Here is a 19,840-nt window from a genome sequence, read left to right on the forward strand (position 1 = left end):
AAGAGATTTGTTAGAGGTCACTGGAAAAAGGTTGCGCCCCCTGATAATGGGTACCTTTTTCCAAATGCTCAAGTTATTTAGCAGCCTAAGTTCCCTTTTCAAAAATGATTAATCAAATGGTTAGAGCTCTTAAATATTCTAAGTTCTTTCGAAAAGTGCATAAAATAGCTGCAAATGAAATGCAAACAAAAAAAAAAAAGTTATTTCATTACCTTTACTAAATCTGTGCCATAAATACCAGAACAGACAATATCACCAAGTATATGCTGTCATCACCGACCTTAAACACTGCTCATGCAGTTCCCCATCCTTGACATTCCTAATATTCACATGTCATGTTCTAGATAACAGTTTCATTTCCTCTAGATTCAACATCACAGTTCTTTGCCCAGAGGTTGACTGCTGCCATATCCAAAATATCACTGTTTTATCTTCCCCACTACTCTTTTTCTTAAAGGAACACAAAAATTCAAACCCCTGTCATACTGCATCGTGGACGGGATATGGCTTGACAGTGTCCTGCTCTGGAAAAGCAGCATTCCCCTAATGCTTCTCAGTACTCCTCTCATGAATTTCTATTACTTCTTACCTGTCAGCAGCTGAGGCTCCTGGAAAGCAGATGAACACACTTTACACGTCCACTGGCTAGACTCTGCTTCTGCAGCTCCACTGCCTTCTGGAGCATTCACTAAATCACAAGAAGAAGAAATACCGAAAAGCTTTGAAAATTGGAAGGTGGTAAATTCCTGTAGCTTTATTTATCTTGCAATAACTCCCTGAATATCACAAGTTATGATTTAAGTAGTAAAAGGCCCACAGGGGCAGCTGGGACCACTTCAGGATTTTCCAAACATGAACACCTGAACCATCAGAACAGATGAGAAGTCAGAACAGAAACTAAATGATTTCAGGAGAGAATATCAGTGTTCTTATAAAGTCTTGAGGGTCACTTTATCACTTTCTAAAGAATTGTGATTATCAAAGGCACAATCTAAAGCAATTTTTAGCACCTTTAAAACCGGGGTTACCAGGCCTCTTCTGGGTCAGCTGAGGACAGAAGCAGGAGAAATCTCCTTGCCTCTGTGAAAAGCATTGCAGAGTAAGACCATTCGGATTAACAGAAATAAGGGTGAGGACAATGAAAACCTGGGTTTTAGCGGTTTCATTAATTAGATGTTCTATGAAATCACCACATTCACATTTAAATTAAAATATCAGCCCACGCCAGATAAAGAAAATAAAGAAGAAATTAGGATGAAAATAGAACTGGACTGGAAAAAAAAGGAAAAGAGGAAAACAGTTAGTCTGTTCACAATCCATTGTCTTTAAGTCCTTGGATGATATGTCTGAATTTGTCAAGAGGATCTGATAAACCTGGACTGGTTTACAGATTTTTTTGGTACACACAAAACTGAATATTCCACAGTCTACAAGACTTCCCCAGAGGAGGATGACACTGAAATTAGGTCAAGTGAATGTCAGCACAGGAGATTCAAACTGTGCCTCAGTTTCTGCCACAGATTTCCTGTATGATTGTTAGCAAGTCAGTTCATCTCTCTGCCTCATCTGTAATGGGATGATAAACTTCCTCCTTTTCACTGTTGGCTCTTAAACCAAAATAAAAGATTCTCTGAGGCAGAGATTGTTCCCTGCTACAAGTGACGTTCAACATTCTGCACTACAGAGGAGCATCTCATCCATGCTGTAAAAAATACATTAAAAATGACTAGACAATTCAGCAACAGAAATTCCTTCTTCACAGGCTACATAAAGAACTACTTATCTTGAGAGCTCTGCCCAGGAGGCCAAAATCAGCAAACCTAAACACCAAGATTCTGAATAACTTTTAAAAAATTGTCAGGTTTGTAAGCAACATGTAAGCTACTGTATCTATCTCATGAAGTTGCAGGCTAGGAAAACTGAAAAAGTACTATCTGCAAAACTGAAGTCTGTCTTGGAGAATTGTCCCTGACTCTGCACTTCCCTTGTTTCTTAGCTGCCTCAAGCAGTAAACTTAGAAATCTTAGCAGTACCCTGGTTTGCCAGGAAGAGTCAGGTCCTGTTTAGGTTCCCACTTCTTCAGGCTTCCAGGCAGCTGCAGGGCAACCCAGTTTACTTGGAAGCACAGATCTGTCAGTTGGCAACTGCTTTGTATGACTTGAGGCGTTCAGTCAGATCAAAATAGGTATGTTTTGTTTTGGAAACACCAAAACACCACATCAGTGGGAACACTTATGGGTTCCCAAAGTATAACAGGCAGCATTTTGTTTCTATTGAAGTTGGACTTTCAGATAGTAGGTGAAGGATATAGGAGGGGCTGTTCAAATTCTTCAGTTTCCCCAACTTCACCCCTCCCCACCTCGGAAAAATGAGTGATGCCAAACTGAAAGAGAACTTCCCAGTCAACTTCACATTTTAGCTGTGACAGTATCCAAGTTAAATGAATGTATCTACTGAAGAATTGCTCTGCACACATTTTGCAACAACTCTCCTCCTCTTCTCTTGGCTACTTTTAGTATTAGTAGTAAGCAAAATTTAGCAAAGTAACCCTTTCAAGGAACAGGCCCAGAATGGTTTCCTTTTGATCCTGATCTCTACAGTACATACTCTGAGTTTACTTTTAGGCATGGCAATTTGTATTAAGTGGGTTCTTAATTTCATTGTTCCACTTATCAGAGACTACGGGGGTGGGGGGGCATTGCTTCATAATAAACCTTGGGGTCTGAGTTCCTATGACACCACTAGTTATTCCCTGAGCCATATGTTCTTTGCCAAGAGTATCTGTATTGCTTATAAGTTTATCTGAATTTGAGTTCTGGTAATCTACAACAGTCTGAACTCGATAACAGGCTTCTAGTATTACTGTATTTTGGGGATGGCCAGCGTTCTTATCATTTCCAAACAGCACCGTTCTTCCATTCACTCACAGTCTCATGTTTTCTTCTCAAACCTGAGCATTTGATCTATTATGCTTTGCACAGAGAGTCTGAAGATTTTCTTTGGAATCGCCACCACCCCAACACTAACCACCTCCAAAGTCAGAAGCCGTTGTAGTTTTCATGAAAATCATCTGCCTAAGGTTTATCAGCACCTCTGTCACTTTTTAACCTGCACGTGTATTTTAAGCACCGTGCCCATGAAAATAAAAAGAAAAACCCAGACTTTCAAATCCTCTCTAAACAAGCATTTGCTGAAAGTTACAGAACCATAGTATCTGCATAGATGTAGTACACCTAGCAGCTCTTTAAATCTGTATCTGTCCTCTACCTCCCTTAAAAATTCCATAATTTTGCATACCTGCTGGATCAGCTGCTGGTATGCTGGATTTCCTAGTTTTTTTAGGGGGGAAGACAGCAGATGAAGGTTTTGAAGATATTTTATTCCCCTCTTTATCAGATTCCATCACTACCAAGGACATATCTGTGAAGAGGAAAAACAGGTCCTTTTCTTTACTTCCCAGACCCTTTGGTTCTCCTGCTCTGTGCTGAGGGCTGTAACTATAGTCTGAAAGTTCTGCCCTATAGCAGGCCTGCAAAAAACATTCTCATGTAAAATCCTAACCGGGAGATTCTTATGCCTAAATCTCGTATAATGGGATTTCATATTCTGGAGCGTATAATGAAAGTGCTGAACAGAGAAAGTAGGACATACCTGAACAACACCTTTGAATACCCATATGCACACAAAAACTTGAGCTTAGGTTATTCTAGTGGGTCCCATGTAAGGCTGAATAAGACAAAAGTAGTTTTTTAGAACTGTTGTAACAGTTCCGAGTAAAACCAAAATATTTTCACTACAACTGAAAAAGAACGGCTTCTTTAGCGAGTCTGCATGTATGTTTAGACTTACACTGACACTTAGGTACCTTTGCTCTTCTCCCAGAAATATTTTTGATGCAGCCACCAGTTCTTTAGTAAAGAACTATTTATCCAGTTTGTTCACTCTGGAGAGGCTGAATCAACAACTAGGCCATCCGTTTTCAAAAACTCAGATAAATCATGGTGCTTTCTTCTTGTAGGCCAACCATGTATGCTGGTTATACTGACTCTAAAGGCTAACAAACTCAGGGTCAGAGCCTATTTGATAAATCACACTGCCAACTACAACAGAAGGGGACTATCAGTCCCTATCAAGACTGGGCCCTTAGAAAGGAAAAAAGGCCCCCACACATACCATTGGCAATACTAGTGACCTGCTTCAGCACTGGCTTTTCCATTTTTTTGCCGTAAAAAGCTGCATACCACACTCGCAGCTCAGTTCCTGGTGGGATGTCCCGGGAAGTGGTGAAGTAAATATCATTGTCTTGCTGGAAGGCAGTTAAGTTTTGATGCTCATATTTGGTGGCTGGTCGCACCATCATCATCCAGTTGCAATCATCTTCATTTGAGGTGTCAAAATATAACAGGGGCCCACCCTTCTGGAACACCTGCCAAGCAAAATATGCATATAACAAAACCCTAACAAATAATACAAAGTTAAGAAGAATTTTTATTTTCTGCTTTTGCAATGGCTTCCATTCAATGTACATCAGAGACAAAGCAAGCTCCAACACTTGCATCAGGTGTGTTTCACATATCAGTCACATCTTCAGATGAGTAAGCCTGAGACAGACAACCAGGGGCAGGATGGGAACAAGCTGAACTTCTACCCTAAGAATTCTTGCTAGACCCACCAGTTTCACACAAAATTTGAATGACTGCATACAGGAGAATGGAGGGGAATCCAAACAGCACGCTGTGAAACACCCATCAGCCCAAGTCACATTTGTAAATCTTTACTTTTGAGCTAGATGTTACTGAAAACTAAGACTGAATTCAATTTTTACCGTAGCATTTTTCCTACCAAAACTTGTCAAGAGAGGAATAAAATAAATGCAAGACAGAAAAAAAAAAATATTTATTCTGCATGTTCCATAAGCCTAATGCATATGTCACTCACTAAGCAAAGACAACAGAATTGAAGAGACTCATTGAAACAACGTAAATCAACTGCCACAGTTATTGTTCCTCTTGTATCATCCCATACAAAAGGTGAAAGACAAGCAGTTTCACTGACTGCATCCTAGCCCTATCCCCTGTAAGGATGTTCACGTCAAACATGAAGCACAAGCCTCTAGTTTGGTTCTTCTGCGTCTTGCCCAGAGAATGCTTGTTTAGGTAGTCTGTTATAGGGCATGTCTAAATGATGTCCCAAATAACCCCCATTTTCTTTCCCAAAGTGTTTGCATAAATTCATCGTGGGTAAAACGGACTCCTTGTTATTGCTTTTCATGTTGCCATGTCTTACCTTCAGGGGAAAAACTGATTCTTTTTCCAGCTTGGCAACTCTCTTGGATTCAAATGGGCCAAACTGGGTACGTTTCACTAGCTGAGTCAGAGCAAACACTCCTTCAGTCCCGTCTTCCAATTGTCTTATCTCCAAATTAGAAGGCAGAGATGATCTAAACATTGAAGAAAGAATTGAGAAAAAAAAACCCCAAACAGTTACACATGGCACAACACTGCAGGAACCCACTGAAGAAAGAAGTCAACATCTATTTCTCCAATCTCCAGTGACAGCAAAGCTTTCTGATCAAAATACCCTAACTTCTATGAGGATTTATAAATAAACATAGGACAACAACTACCAGCTGTGGAGGAGAGCTAAATCAGTGATTACTTGAGAGAGCTCAACCCATGTTAAGTGCAGGGATCTGACAGGCTGCACCTGAGGGTGCTGACAGAGCAGTCCAGTACCATAGTAAGACTACTCTCTATCATCTTGGAAAGATCACTGGCATCAGGGGAGGTCCCTGATGACTGAAGAAAGGCAAATGTTGCACCCATCCTCAAAAAAGGCCAAAGAATGATACAAGGAACTACAGGTTGGTCAGCCTCGCTTCAGCGCCTGGGAAAATCATGGAACAAGACCTTTTGGGAGGCATTTATGGCACATGAGGAGAAGGTAACTGGAAACTGTCATCATGGATTGATTAAGGGCAACTCACGCCTGACAAACTGTTTGCCTTCCAGGATAAAATGACCATTTAAGGGTCATTTTGGATATAGGATAAAGGGAGAGCAGTGGATGTCATTTCTCTTGACTTTAGTAAGGCTTTCAACACTATCTCTGTGTCCAAGTTGAGACATTATGGTCTGGATGAGTACGCAACTACTGGAGTAAATAACTTGTAAATACTGGAGTAAGTTTACTGGAGTAAATAACCTGGGTGGTCAGGCTTAGAGGGTCATGATCAGTGGTTCTTCACCTGAAGGTTATAACAGCTGGAGTACCACAGGGGTCTGTGCTGGGACTTGTACTGTTTAACATCTTTACTAATGACCTAGAAGGGGCAATGGAGTGGACTGTCATCCAGTTTGCAGGTCACACTAACTGGGGGATGCACACATCTGCAGGCAGACCTCAGAGGGAGCTGGATAGCCTGGAGAGACACGCTGACAGGAACCACATGGAATTCCATGGACAAATGCAAAGTTCTGCACCTGGGAAGAACACCCAGCCAGTACCATCACCAGGGAGAAAGACCCTGGGGGTAGCAGTGGGCAGCAATCTGGACACGAGGCCATAGCATGTCCCAGCAGCAAAGGGGGCCAAAGGCATCCTGGATGGTACGAACAGGAGCAGCCATCAGATTGAGGCAAGTGATTAACCCCCTCTGCTCTGCACTTTCTAGATCCTGTTTCGGGCTCCTAATATGGGAAAGATATTGACAAACTGGAGTGAGCGCAGGGGAGGACCACCTCGGTCCAGGGCTAAAGTGGTCACCCTGTGAGGAGAGGCTGGGAAAGCAGAGCTTGATCAGCGTGAGGAAGAGATGGCTGTAGGGGCCCAAACAGCCACCTGTGCACACCTACAGGAACATCACTGAGATGGAGGAGTCAGGCTCTTCCCAGGGGCTCATGGCAAGAGCAGAAACGAATATGCATAAAACCGAAAAATAAGCGGTTCAGCCTGGATGTTAGTTCTGACTGGGATACCCCGAGACCTCTTCCAAAATGAATTATCCTGTGCTCTACAGATCTTTGGTTATGATCATGTTTATTTTAAAAAATAATCTACATCCCTCCCCAAATTAACACCTTATATACTTAGGCAGATCACAGACCTTGAGATGAAAGCCCTGGAAGTTTTCCTTCTGTTGTCTAGCTCTCTTATTACAAATATTTATACATTGATCACAAGTGCTTCGTTTACCAAACAAGCTTCTGAGAAGAATTATACATAGTAAATATTGTTACTACATATAATATACAGAGAACATCTTCCCAAAAAATCATATGACCGGAACCACCATATTGGTTTCACAGACACCAAATGCAACACTGTTTTTTCAGGTCTGTGCTAATGGATGAAAAGCTAAAAATAATCAGACGGCTACTGACTACTCTGTAGAAATTGACACTGGCAGATCCACTTTCCTGTCTAGATGAAGAGAAATCCAAGAAGATTGCAATCATAGTGATAAGCAAATGAATTGAAAAAGTGCTCTCAATTTTAATAACAGAATACACAATGCTAGAGACAGTGAAGTTCAGGAGATGTTTCTTAACACTTCTTTTCTAACCATAAGGCATTCATTTTATCTTTTCAGTAGGAGAGAGGAAACAACGATCAAGCGGTTAAGCAACTAGACTGTTTTTTAAGAGATTCATATCCACTTTGTGGTTAAACTTGCCCTCAACCTCAGACAACTCACTCTCTCACCTACTGTTGCCCAAATGTAAAATAAAGGCTGCAATTATATTTCTTCATGACCTTTCTTATCTTAGCTGTTTTCAGCTGTAAACTCTTGAGGAAAATAAATACATTTTTCTGTAACACTGCCATTTTTAAACTCTGCTTTCAAATCCACTATCCAGCAGCCCACACTTCCACTAGGGAAAACTTAGCATCTGCATGTCAAAAAAAGGCTGAAAATCAGTACCCGCACCATATTTGCAAATGTTCACAGTTGGAACATCTGGACACTGTGGTAATTCTCCACCATACAAATACATAAGAGCATTAAATTGCAAGGCAAAAAAAAAAGAAAAAGGGATAAAAGGTAAGAAATAATAGTTTAACTTGTAATTGAATCTGCTTAGTATGGGTTTAGACTTGCTGCACTGCCTAGTTTCTGTGTATAAGAAAAGCACCTCCGTCACCAGCTTCTATTATTCCTAGGGGCATTTTGAAATTACCCTCAAGAACAAAGCATCTGTAGAGTCAGAGCTGTCAAAAGAGTGGTCCCCACTAACACTTACGCAGCAGGTTTCCAGGCACAGGAAGGTGGTGCCCGGCAGGAGCTGCAGGGAGCGTCGTTTTCTGGGAAAGCACAGAAAAATGTCTACAGCTCCTGCACACGTGTAGAGTGTACACCGTGGGACACCAAGAGCATCCTGCAAACCCAGCACATTCAGTATTTGTTACAAAATGTTCCTGGGAATGCACAGTATGGCTTACATAGCCAGCATGTGTCAGACTTGCTGCCCACATGCCCATGTTCTCTGTTTGTGACTTCCTAAGATGAAATATGGAAGCCCTAAGCACATTATATAATACACAAAGCCATTTGAACTCTCTTCTCTTTTTGGATTTGTACTGCATCTTCACAATAGCTGTTTCTTTTCCTCAGCCTTACATTTTACACCTTAATACAAATTTTGCTGATTGCAAACGCCTGATTGCCTTTCTCTGTAAAAATCACTCCTTAGTGTTGTTTTCTCCTAACTAGACTTAGTCTATTTGTTTCTTTTGGCAAGCGTGAACGTTTCTGCTGTGCCATCACAGATTTTCTGACAGAAGCATTACCCCTAATCATTCGTAAAGACTCACAATAATGAGAACAACTTGTGTTGCTTCTCAGTGAAGGAACTACAGAGGTTACACCAAGCAGGAGGACACAATCATTCATACGAATGAGAAATCCCCACACACTTCTCTGAAACTAATACAGTATATCTGAGGAGGGGAAAAAGTTGCAGGTACTCGACCAAGTCATGACCCCACCTGGCACTATCTGACTTTTTGCCAGAAACCTCAGCAAAGAAGCCAAGTCTCGATGTGCAGCAAGTTATTTTTTGGCTTCAATTCAGTACAGCACTTAAGTATGTGCATCAATTTTTCTATTTAATCAAGGCTATGTGCATTCCACAGACTGAGACTTTACTTTTCAGCTGTCAGCACGACACCCATTAAACAGCAAATATGCTTTAAAGAACTAAGATGGGTGTTGAGTTAGTCAGAACTAACACAAACTTTCCTTACCTTGCCCGGCTCAATACAAAGGAGTCTTTGACTGTCACCACTGGGCCCAGTTCAGGACACTCTGAATCATGGTACAGGCCACAGTCGTCGCACCCTGCAAGGAAACAGACAGCATACAGAAAGGTTGATGGAAAACACTTTTGTAAGACAGCTGCCTCCTTTTTTCAAGAGCCAAATACAAAACCTAGCACCAGGCAAAATATATACATATAGAGGCAGATGTTTATTTATATTGTTTAAAAGAACATGTATAATTGAACATCAAGTTGATAGCTAGCACCTGTGTAGGTGAGATATCACACACCATGACGAGTACTACTAGAAAATTGTTTAAATTATCTCTCAAAGGAAAATAATTGTTTTGCATCCACAGTAAATATTCTGCTTGAAGATGGCATTATTCTTCAGGTAAAGTGCTATAACATCTAGCAGGTAAGGAAAACCACATTACTACCTTCACCAGAACTCAGGTTTTTAGAACCAGCTTGGGTAGCATGGTCTTTTTAAGTGACAGGAGGCATAAGCCCAGTAGCAGCACTGGCATGGGTCCTCAGCAGGGCACAAGCACGCCACAGGATCCCAGTCCTGCCCGCAGCCGCACCTGGCCTGCTCACACTCCTCACCCACGGTGCAGGGAGAGATACCTCCAAGATACCTCCTGGTGCCTTTCCAAACAAGTCAGCTGGCTGCGTAATACACTTTGGCCACCTCTTCATTCACTGTCAGCTTACCTAAATTAACTTTTACTTTAAGTGGTTGTAAATTACCCAGAACTGAATGGTTTCTTTCTTAGGAAAGAAACAATTTTCAGACCAGGATAATTTGAGGTTTTCTAAAATAAGACAACTTAACAGGATTTCAAATGCACATACATTGCTTCACTGTGAAAAATAGCTGTCAGACTGCCCTGCGTGGTCAACTGCTGATGCAGCTTAAGAAGAGATCATCGCGCAGGGATTATATTCCTGTAGCGCAACTTCCATCTGAGCTGCACGCTCACAAGGGCGAGTCAGGTAACCCCAGCAAGGATGCAAAGTAGAGGGTGGTTACACCTTTTTTGGGAAGAGAACAAGAAAAAGGCCATTTCATTCCAGGCTATGCCCCCTCTTGTAAAGCTGCTCAGTACACCTAACTGGAAACCTCTCCCTCCCGGTGTTTGTTACAGTGAACTAACAAAAGGATTTCTTCTATGATGTGGAAAAGAAATCCCAAACTACAGCACAGCTTCAAGTTGTTTCTTCTTCTGGCAATTAAAACAGCTTAGCAGTGAAAATCCACATACATTTGACAAGCGGCAGTACCAGCTCATGCAACCCCCAAGCCTGGCCGCTGCTTCCTGTACAGCTGTTTGTGCTGCCTTCTGGTGAACCAAGGAACGAAATAAACAGCTTTTCCCATCAGTCTATTTTTCACCTGCATGAATTTCCCAGTCCAGTTTGCTGTACAGCACCAGATAGCAGTATCAGGGGAAAGGATCAGTGAGCAAGTGCTATCCACATATCAAAGCCTGCAGGCAAACGTCCTTCCTCGTCCTGCGCTGTTTACCATACCACCATCCCCCTTAGGTGTGCCCATAGCTCATACTGCGCTTAATATTACTGAAATAATCTGGACTAAATACAAATTTCCAAAACCAGAGAGGGTGGAGGAGCCACACGGGAATGTGTAAACCAGACTGCTGAAAAGAATCAGATTATCATCCACAAAGGGTTGTCATAACCAATGGGGGCAGGAAGGAATAGCCGGAGCGACAGCTTCTTCAACAGGCTTTGCTGACAAAGGAAACAAGCACTTCGTCATTTCCCTCATCTTTCGACTACACCTAGGCACCTCTCACTTCTGCAAAGGCAACCACTGCACAGGTTCAACAAGTTGTGGACAGCACTGTCCAAAACTACATGCAGGAATAAGCTCCATTCATCCGCTCTCACTCCTTTGCGGATGAATGATCAAAGCAGGGGCAATATGATACTAACACTGTGTAGCATGTCTCTCAAAATCTAAGGGATGCCTTACAGCTGACATTCCCCAAGGCTGTTACGCTCACCATATGTGACACTTTCAAGAGATTACAGCCACAGCAGGAAAACAAAACTAAGCATTGGATAAATGGTAAAATACCCTGGGGGGAGTATATTCACAGACTTCTATAAAAAATATTACAAAACTCTCTTATGTCTGTGAAATATGTATTCAATGATGTTAGCTGTGCAAGTGCACAGTATCATTTACAACAACTGACTTTTTCACAACACAAGCAGTCCCCATATCCCATGGGAAAAAACTTAAGAGAGCAGAAGAAAGGTCAAGAAATTCAATGATCTCCACTGGAAGGGGGAAAATTGTGTTGTGTGAAACCTTCTACCTGTACGATTAGGGGATAGTATCACATCCTCACCCTTGTTGCTATCCACCAGGGTCTTTTTATCAAGGGGAAGATAAGGTAACTTCACTACTGGTATCTGCAATTCACTAAAAATGCCTATTGAGTCTACACTATTTGTGAAGGAGCTCTGGTGAATCTGCGGTGGAGGGAAAAGCGGAACTTTCCGATATAGTTGCCGTAAGGTTAATGTGCAGCTGTGGAGCCATAAGGGGTAAAAGACTGTGGATCCATACTCTGCTCCTCCCAATCCCTGGGATCCACAATATCTGGGCCCTCTCTGCTCATACAAGTAGGTGAGCGGACTCTACATCTCTTCACTTTTTTCCACTGTAATACCAGATGCTGCATGCCCAGCTGGTGACAAAGGAGAGGCTGCAGGGCCAGTATGCCACTAGAAGACAAGCCTACTAGCCAAGATCCATCAGGCATGGGGCACTGCCCACCACACTGCATGGGCACACCACTGCCGCAGCCTCTCTTCATGTGCCATGACCCCATGAGTCCAGATCCTGTTACATAGAAGGCAGACCACAAAGTCAAGCTGCATGAAGCGCAGGCCTAGTCACAGGGGCACAAGAAAACACGGTGAATGCCATGAGTGAGGCTTGTCAGGGCAGTCAGTGCATCTCAAACTGGGCTTGCCCAGAGAAAATAATGTGCCCTCGTTCTCCTCCTGTGGAGGTGCAGATCTTCAGCTCCGGCTGGAAGCTGGAGCTCCCCACAGACACGCCTGGTTGCTAAAGCTGTCTGTATAAATGAAGGGCTTAGGCTAGTGTTAGGCCTTCAGTCTCACTTAGTTCAACCATGAAAAAGCTGTTCTGCTAACTCACATTCAGAGGTCTCTTTGTGTGTTTGCCAACAAATCCAGGAGAATGAGTATGCCTAAAATAAGCAACCTTCTCTCTACTCCTCCATAAGCTGTTTGAGCTTCCTTTACATAAATACTTTTCTAAATAAAAACTTAGTCTGTTTCAGTCTTCAATTTCAAACATTCTAAGTAGACAAGTCACACCACCAGAGTTAGATCATTTTTCTTTCTAATACTTACAAATGAACATAGTCTCCTCACTGCTATCTTCAGCCATTTTTCAAACCTGCCAAAATACAAAAGATGTAGTTAGTTCTGAAGGACTTTTACTTTACATATTATTGAAACATCCCTTTATGGAGTAATGATGCTGACTGACCCAGAGCATATCTAAACGCATCCCTGCAGGAGTATCAACGGAAAGTTAAAGAAATTAAACTTGTTAAAAATCACCCAGTATCATAAAAAAAATAGGAATTAATTCACTACTTCCCACCAGCAGGCAGGCGTTCAGCCATCTCTAGGAGAGCAGGGCTCTATCACATGTAACGGTTACTTCGGAAGAAAAAACGCCATAACCTAAAATATGTCCCCCCGCTGCTTCCTTCTTCTTCCCCCAGCTTTTCATATGCTGAGCATGACATCATATGGCGTGGAATATCCCTGCAGTCAGACGGGGTCAGCTGTCCCGGCTGTGTCCCCTCCCAACTTCTTGTGCACCTCCAGCCTATTCGCTGGTGGGGTGGTCTGAGAAGCAGAAAAGGTCTTGACTCTGTGTAAGCACTGCTCAGCTTAAATCCCTGTATAATCAACACTGTTTCCAGCAAAAATCACTACTTGCTGAAATCACTACCAAGAAGCCTAAATGCCTGTAGGTTCATGGGCATTTCTCTCTGCGGCAATGCCGTCTCATGCTGTTCCCCACCCCTCCTCCCACCAACCTCCAGCCATTCCTCTGTGTGCCCTGCAACAAGCTCCTGTGGACCCTCAGAACAAGCAAGGCCAGAGGACTAATCCAGGCCAGCAACAACCACTGCAGAAACAAGGCCCATCTGGTTCGGTGCAACATTTTATTGAACAGTAGCTTAAAAAATTGTCTCTGAAGGGCAGACTACTTATTTAATAAACCCAATAATCACAAGAACCTAAAAACTGCAGATATGATCACAGATTTGTTCCAAAGGCAAAGGTATACCACAATAACGAGCATCAAAAAACCTGGTAAAACGAATCCCGTCTGTGTCATTGATATTCCATGAAACAGAAACTCACCAATTTGCTTTCACCCATAAGATAAGGATAATCTATATTCACTTTTATAAATCTGTTTTGGCAGCGTGTATTAAAAACTTGCATAAACACTATTTATTGCTCCTCAAAGAAGTCTAGACAATCTAAATTACGGTTGGCAAATAGTCTGTGATTACGTATGGCTAAGATTATGACACAAGCAGGACCTAGAATAAAGTTCTCTCTTTACTAACTATGAAAAGGCTCTCTCCTCTCAATTTTTCCAATGCCCCAGTGAGAGGCAAAGCAACAGGAAGATCATGACAGAAGTCTAAGGGAAAATGAGGCTGCAAAAACATCAAGTGCACTGGTCAAGAAGAAAATAGGAAAGAGTAGGAGACTGAAGCTGTCAGAAAGAGAAGGACAGGAAGAGAGGAAACACGAAGACACATTAAGACAGCAGAGCCCTGTTTGAAAAAAGATAAAGCATTTGCTATTACAACAACAAAATCCAAGCCAAAGCTATAGAATCATAGAATGTGTTGGGTTGGAAGGGATGTTTAAAGGTCATCTAGTTCAACCCCCCTGCAGCAAACAGGGACATCTTCAGCTAGATCAGGTTGCTCAGAGCCCCAGCCAGCCTGGCCTTCAATGTCTCCAGGGATGGGGCCTCCACCACCTCACTGGGCAACCTGTTCCAGTGTCTCACCACCCTCACAGTAAAGAACTTCATGCTAAGGTCCAATCTAAACCTACCCTGCTCTAGTTTTAAACCATCGCCCCTCGTCCTATCGCTACATGCCCTTGCAAACAGCCCCTCCTCAGCTTTCCTGTAGGCCCCCTTCAGGTACTGGAAGGCTGCTATAAGGTCTCCCCGGAGCCTTCTCTTCTCCAGGCTGAACAACCCCAACTCTCTCAGCCTGTCTCCATAGGAGAGGTGCTCCAGCCCTCTCATCATCTTTGTGGCCCTCCTCTGGACCTGCTCCAACAGGTCCATGTCCTTCTTGTGCTGAGGGCTCCAGAGCTGGACACAGTACTCCAGGTGGGGTCTCACGAGAGCAGAAAGAGGGGCAGAATCACCTCTCTGGATCTGCTGGCCACAATTCATTTGATGCAGCCCAGGATGCGATTGGCCTTCTGGGCTGCAAGCACACATATGCACAAGCACACCCGTTACTCAGGATCAGCGCTAGAGCAGGACTCTCCGTTATGAGTTTACTCTTGAATACAGATGCTTCATATGCTCTGCCTGGCTGCGATGTGGAAATACGCCTCAGGCTGGTAGCCTGGAGCAGCAGCTTCTGCACAGGTACCGGCTCTACTGACTTTTCAGCACAAGTGAAGTCCCTGTCCCACATGACCCCTTTCACTGTTTCAGGAAGGGCTTCATACTTGCACCAAGACTGCTGCTAAGGCCACCATGGCACCTGCGCATGCCAGGGTGCAATGCAGCTGCCAGCTGCACCCACGCTCCACTTCACCTCAAGCCTCCACCAGAAGGAGCAAACAGGTTCCTTCACCCATCCGTAGGCTACTCCCAATTAGCGAAGAACAGTCCATCACCACACAGAGATGTGCCTGGGTGGAAAGCCAGCACGTCAACTGATGGAAATACAAAGGGACACCTGGTCGCTGTGGGTTTTGGTCATGCCAGGAGGGATCCTGCTGCTCAGTTATCTGGGCAACAGCATAAGGAGGATTTTGGTCACCACGTCTGGGCACCCTGGCATTCCCCCACGGCCTGTCCCAAGCACTGCCCTACCCAACTCCACCTAATGTCAACACCTGCTTCCCCAGGAAGGGGCTAGCATTGCCCATCTGTGGCACAAGCTAGTCCTTCCTCAGCTATGGCTTTTGGGGACTAAACTCACGTAATAAAACACTTAAACATTTATATAAAAGCCCAATGCTGAGCACAAGCAGCAATTCAGGGAATTTCCCAAAACCTCTTTTCCTGAAAGCACTGTAAACAATGCAACAGGTATTTAGGGAAGCCCGGAGTATAACAGTGCGAAAGAAGCAACAGAAAGCGCATCGTAGGTTGATGTCAAAAATTATTTGGTTTGCTTTTTAACCAAGATGCTTTGTGGATGCTCTGCGCTATTTCAAGAGGTGTACATCCAGTTATTTTTAGATAGTGTGTGTCCTGACAAGACTTTAATCTAAAATATGGCTGAATTAACAAATACCCTTCTTGGTCGATGGTTCAGATACGCAGGGGATGCAGTGCGGCAAGACCAGCAATACTGCTGTGTTGTGACCTGCTTGTCAAAGGCATTTGCCCTCTAGGACTTTCCTGTGTCGCATTCTTCACAAACAGCAGACTGATGACACGCGGCATCACAGAAGCAGCAACGTGAGTCTTGTTCTAGGGGTCGTCAGATGAGAATAGCAGCAAGGGTGCGGAGAAATCATAGTGGCATAAATGTTGCTCAAGGTGATGGGGAGAAAGCATACCTCATGAAGTTGATAAGGACACTACATCTCAATTATTATCTGCATTAGCGTAATTTTCATTTTGGCAGCAAGTACTTTCATTTTCCACATCACAAAATTTCTGATTTGTCATCCATCTTTCCTGTGCTTAGCACAATGGCCTGCTATGCTCTGAAATAAACAGGAATGGGTCACATATTGTGTACCAAATAAACTCACAAAAAGAGGAGTACCTCGCATTAGTGTCTGCACCTTGTTAGAAATTCCTGCGTGGTCTTCTTTCCCCCGTTCCTACTTTACAGAAAGCGTAAGAAAGGAAGACCTGCCCCAAAATGGGTTTAACAATTCTGCTTTGCAGACACATACTACTTCTCACCCATAGGCTTCAAAACTCCTCACAAATCTCAACTGTATTTCCCAAGAGTCTGGGAAATAAATGACATTATGCCACTCATTCCAGCTGGTTAACAGAGCTACAAAGTGCCACGCTAGCTCACATGATGGCACTGAAAATAGACTTCAGAGGTTTTTTTACCCTCATCTGCTGTTGTGCTGGGCCATGTCAGATTTTTTTTTTCTTTTCAACGATTTGTATCAGAAAAATATTCCTTTAAGTCATATGGCACATAGGTACGTTCTTGTCTTGCAGAGATAACCAAAGCTCCTGGAAATTCGGGATATATTTTTATGAAGCAGAGACCAATCAGTGAAAAATCAGGTGAAAAGCTACACCAAAGAAATTAGACCACAGGTACAATCTCTAATTCTGACTGCAGAAAAAGAAAACCAGAATTTTCTGGTTTCATACCTCAGAGTAGAACACGCACCTAAGCAAACAAACTCCAGCTGCAACATGGGCCTCTGAACATGCCAAAACTCGAGGGAGCAAATGAAGACACTGAGGGAGCAAATGAAGACACTGAGGGACTGCAAAGTCACAGGTATGCGCCTGCGGAGCGTGGCGTGCAGCATTAGTGTAAGGCAACCACTCGAGCCATTAAGCTATCCAAAAACGTAAGACCTGGTATAAAACCACGTTTTCCCCTAGTAAACTGCTGAAGAAAGAAATCAGGCTCCAGTGGTAAATTGAGTAATTTTGATCTTGCAAATGGATCTAAAAAATAGGTAAGAATTAAAAAAAATAAACCAAATCAAACTATATTTGAATCTGACGACCAACAAAGTAAAATTAAAGTTTCTCTTTCTTCTTCAGTTTTCCATTAAAGTCCTAGAGTGAGCTTCTACTAAGTGCAAATAAGTAACTTGAAAAACACAAGTGAAGTGGATGGGTGGTACTGCAAATACATGTGTGCAAGCAGAATGCACTTAAAAATACCCTTTGTTTTCTTCATGATGTAAGTCTAATTTGTTCAAGCTACTGCTCAAAGTAATCTGCCAGGAAACCACCTGGCAGAATATCTGTCAAACTACAGTGAGACCTTGTATTTCTAATTATGACCGTTCTATCAGTTACTGTTGAGAAGGGGAACAATTTAAGTAGCAGTTAGCGGGAGCGGAGAGTAACAGAGGGAGCGCTGAGTTTATGCCACCTGCCCTTTCCAAAATTTCCTGCTGTCACGTTCACCCTGCCCAGGGTGTATGAAGTGTATGTGCCATTCTTTTAATGGGAGTGAGCAGAAATCAAGCGTATTGCAGAAAAACTGTACGAAGCCTTCTAGGCTGGGGTTTTCTTCCTCTCATCGCTCAACCAACACCCCCCGCCTCCTTCCAGAAGGCAGGCACCCGGAGAGCCCGGGCAGGGGACGGGCGGAGCCGCCAGCCGGTGGCCCCTCCGCCGGTAAGGGCCGCTTCCCAGACCTGCCTCCTCCTCCTCCCACCCTCTTTCCTTTGGATCCCGCCCTCACACCTGGAACCAGCCCCCCACCCCCCCACCCCGAGGCGAATCCCTGCCCCGCCGAGGCGCTCCTCGCTCCCACAGCCCCAGCGCGGGGGATGGGGGCGGGGGGGAAAGCCGTTTCCCTCACAGGGCCCGCGCCCTCCCCGGACCAACGGCTTTACCGGCCGCGCCCCGCGCCCGTGGGGACGGCCGTTACACAGCCACAACGCATCGTCCCCGAACCACCGCCCGGGCCCCGCTCGGCGCCCGACACACCGCTCCGGCGGGGCCGGAGCCTGCCGGCGCCGCGGGGTGCGGCGTGCGAGCGCCTGTGCGGGGCGGGACGAGGCCTTGGACGCGGGCCCACGGCCGGGGCGCCGAGCGGTGGGATCCCGCACCGCGGCCGCCAGAAACCCATCCGGGCGGCAGGGCCCGGCCGGGGATCCGGGAGCGGCTCCGCCGGGTTTTGCCTCGGACCCGCCTCGCCCCCCTCCCTACCGCCCTCCCTCCGCGCGCCGCGGCGCGGCCGCTGTAACAAAGAACAGGCGGCATGGAGGAGGCGGCGGCGGAGGAGGAGGAGGCGGAGGCGGCGGGGCAGCAGCCGCCGCCGCCGCCCCGGGGAGCCCCCGCCGCCGCCACCGCCTCGGCCCCGCGCGTCCCGGGGAGCGGCGGGGCGGCGAGAGGAGGCGCGTCGGGCCGGGCCGCGCACGGAGCCGGCGGGGCGGGGGTCCCGCGCGTAGCGTTCCACGCGTGGGCCGGGGGTGGGTGGGAAAGGAGTGGGGGGTGCGCGGCGGGCGGGAGCGCGGCGAACCGGCGTTACCTGCCTGGGGAATGGCCAGACCCGGATCGGATCCGGACTCCGGGTTCCGATCCGCTCCGGAAACCACGCGCCACCGGAAGCCGGCGCGGCCGGCCGCAGAGCAGGGCGGGAAGTGTAGTCCGGCAGCGGCGGGGTCCGGGCCGCCGCGGCGCGGGAGGAGGGAGCGGCCGGGGAAGGGGCGGGGGGTGGTGACGGCGGAGCTGACCCTCGGCCGGCGCCCTCATCGCCCCGGCTCGCCCCTGTCAGGGCAGCGGGTTCTCCTGGCCGGGCACAACACCTGTGCGAGGGGCGGAGGCGGAGGAAAAGGGGAGTGGGGGGGAGTGCGAACTGGGCTTTGCACCCGGGTTGCACAGCCTGGGTTTTGCCCTTCTCCTGGCCAGTGTCGGCCGGCAGGTAGGGGTCCCACAGGTGGCCTGTCAGAAGGCGTTCAGGGTCCATAGCAACCCCACATCGGGCATAGGGCTGTGGGCCCTGTGATGTATTTTGGCCGCACAGGCAAGAGCACCCCGCCAGAGGCAGAGGCCTGGGCCAAGAGGTACCCACGCTTTTGGCATCCAGGCAAGGTGCCCCAGCTTTGTCCTCTGGTAAGAAGCAACGCCTACAAAGAGTCCCCACTCCCCACCCCAAAGCCTTCTGCAGGGCTTCGCTGTGGCGGGACTGGCCAGTCTTCACAGAAGGAGCACCCCTGGAGACGCCAAGGCAATGGGAAGGAGGCAGCAGCTCTGTGCTCTCCAAGGGACGTGCTCCTCTCACAGCCACATCTTTAATGTTAAGGCCAGGCCCCTTCTCACTTCTCACCTTACCCATCCCTCATCCCCTTCTGCACAAGTGCCCAGCTTCAAGAGGAAGGTGTAGAGTGTGTAGTGACTCGCTTCTTGTTAAGTGCTTGGATAAGTTGAAACAGTGCAGCATTTGGATTTTGAAAATGTTGCCTCTTTGCAAAACAGCATTAATTTAAGGATGGGGAAGCATTTATTCTTTAAAAATGACTCACCAGAATCAATGAGCACAGGAGCAGTAAGGGGAATTTTTCAAGGATCTAATTGCACGTACAGGTCATTTGTTTTTTCAAAGACC

The 19,840-nt window shown here is 45.7% G+C and overlaps 1 protein-coding gene across 12 annotated transcripts in view; it reads right to left on the bottom strand.

The window, feature by feature from the left end:
* PRDM15 (PR/SET domain 15) overlaps positions 1-18,856 on the bottom strand; it is a 39,996-nt gene extending 21,140 nt beyond the window's left edge. For 3 of the 12 annotated variants that reach the window (XM_074602448.1, XM_074602489.1, XM_074602475.1), the window contains exons 1-7: positions 18,764-18,856; positions 12,681-12,726; positions 9,247-9,340; positions 5,287-5,440; positions 4,174-4,426; positions 3,298-3,420; positions 590-688 (exon numbers count right to left, since the gene is read on the bottom strand). In XM_074602448.1, coding sequence (XP_074458549.1) covers positions 590-688; positions 3,298-3,420; positions 4,174-4,426; positions 5,287-5,440; positions 9,247-9,340; positions 12,681-12,717 — 760 coding nt within the window. In that variant the 5' untranslated portion in view covers positions 12,718-12,726; positions 18,764-18,856. The remainder of the gene's footprint in view (positions 1-589; positions 689-3,297; positions 3,421-4,173; positions 4,427-5,286; positions 5,441-9,246; positions 9,341-12,680; positions 12,727-18,763) is intronic. The other 9 variants (XM_074602482.1, XM_074602467.1, XM_074602458.1 and 6 more) reach the window with 4 other exon arrangements.
* Between the last annotated feature and the right edge of the window lie 984 nt (positions 18,857-19,840).

The sequence above is a fragment of the Larus michahellis genome, chromosome 1, assembly GCF_964199755.1.
Source record: "Larus michahellis chromosome 1, bLarMic1.1, whole genome shotgun sequence".
NCBI lineage: Eukaryota > Metazoa > Chordata > Aves > Charadriiformes > Laridae > Larus > Larus michahellis.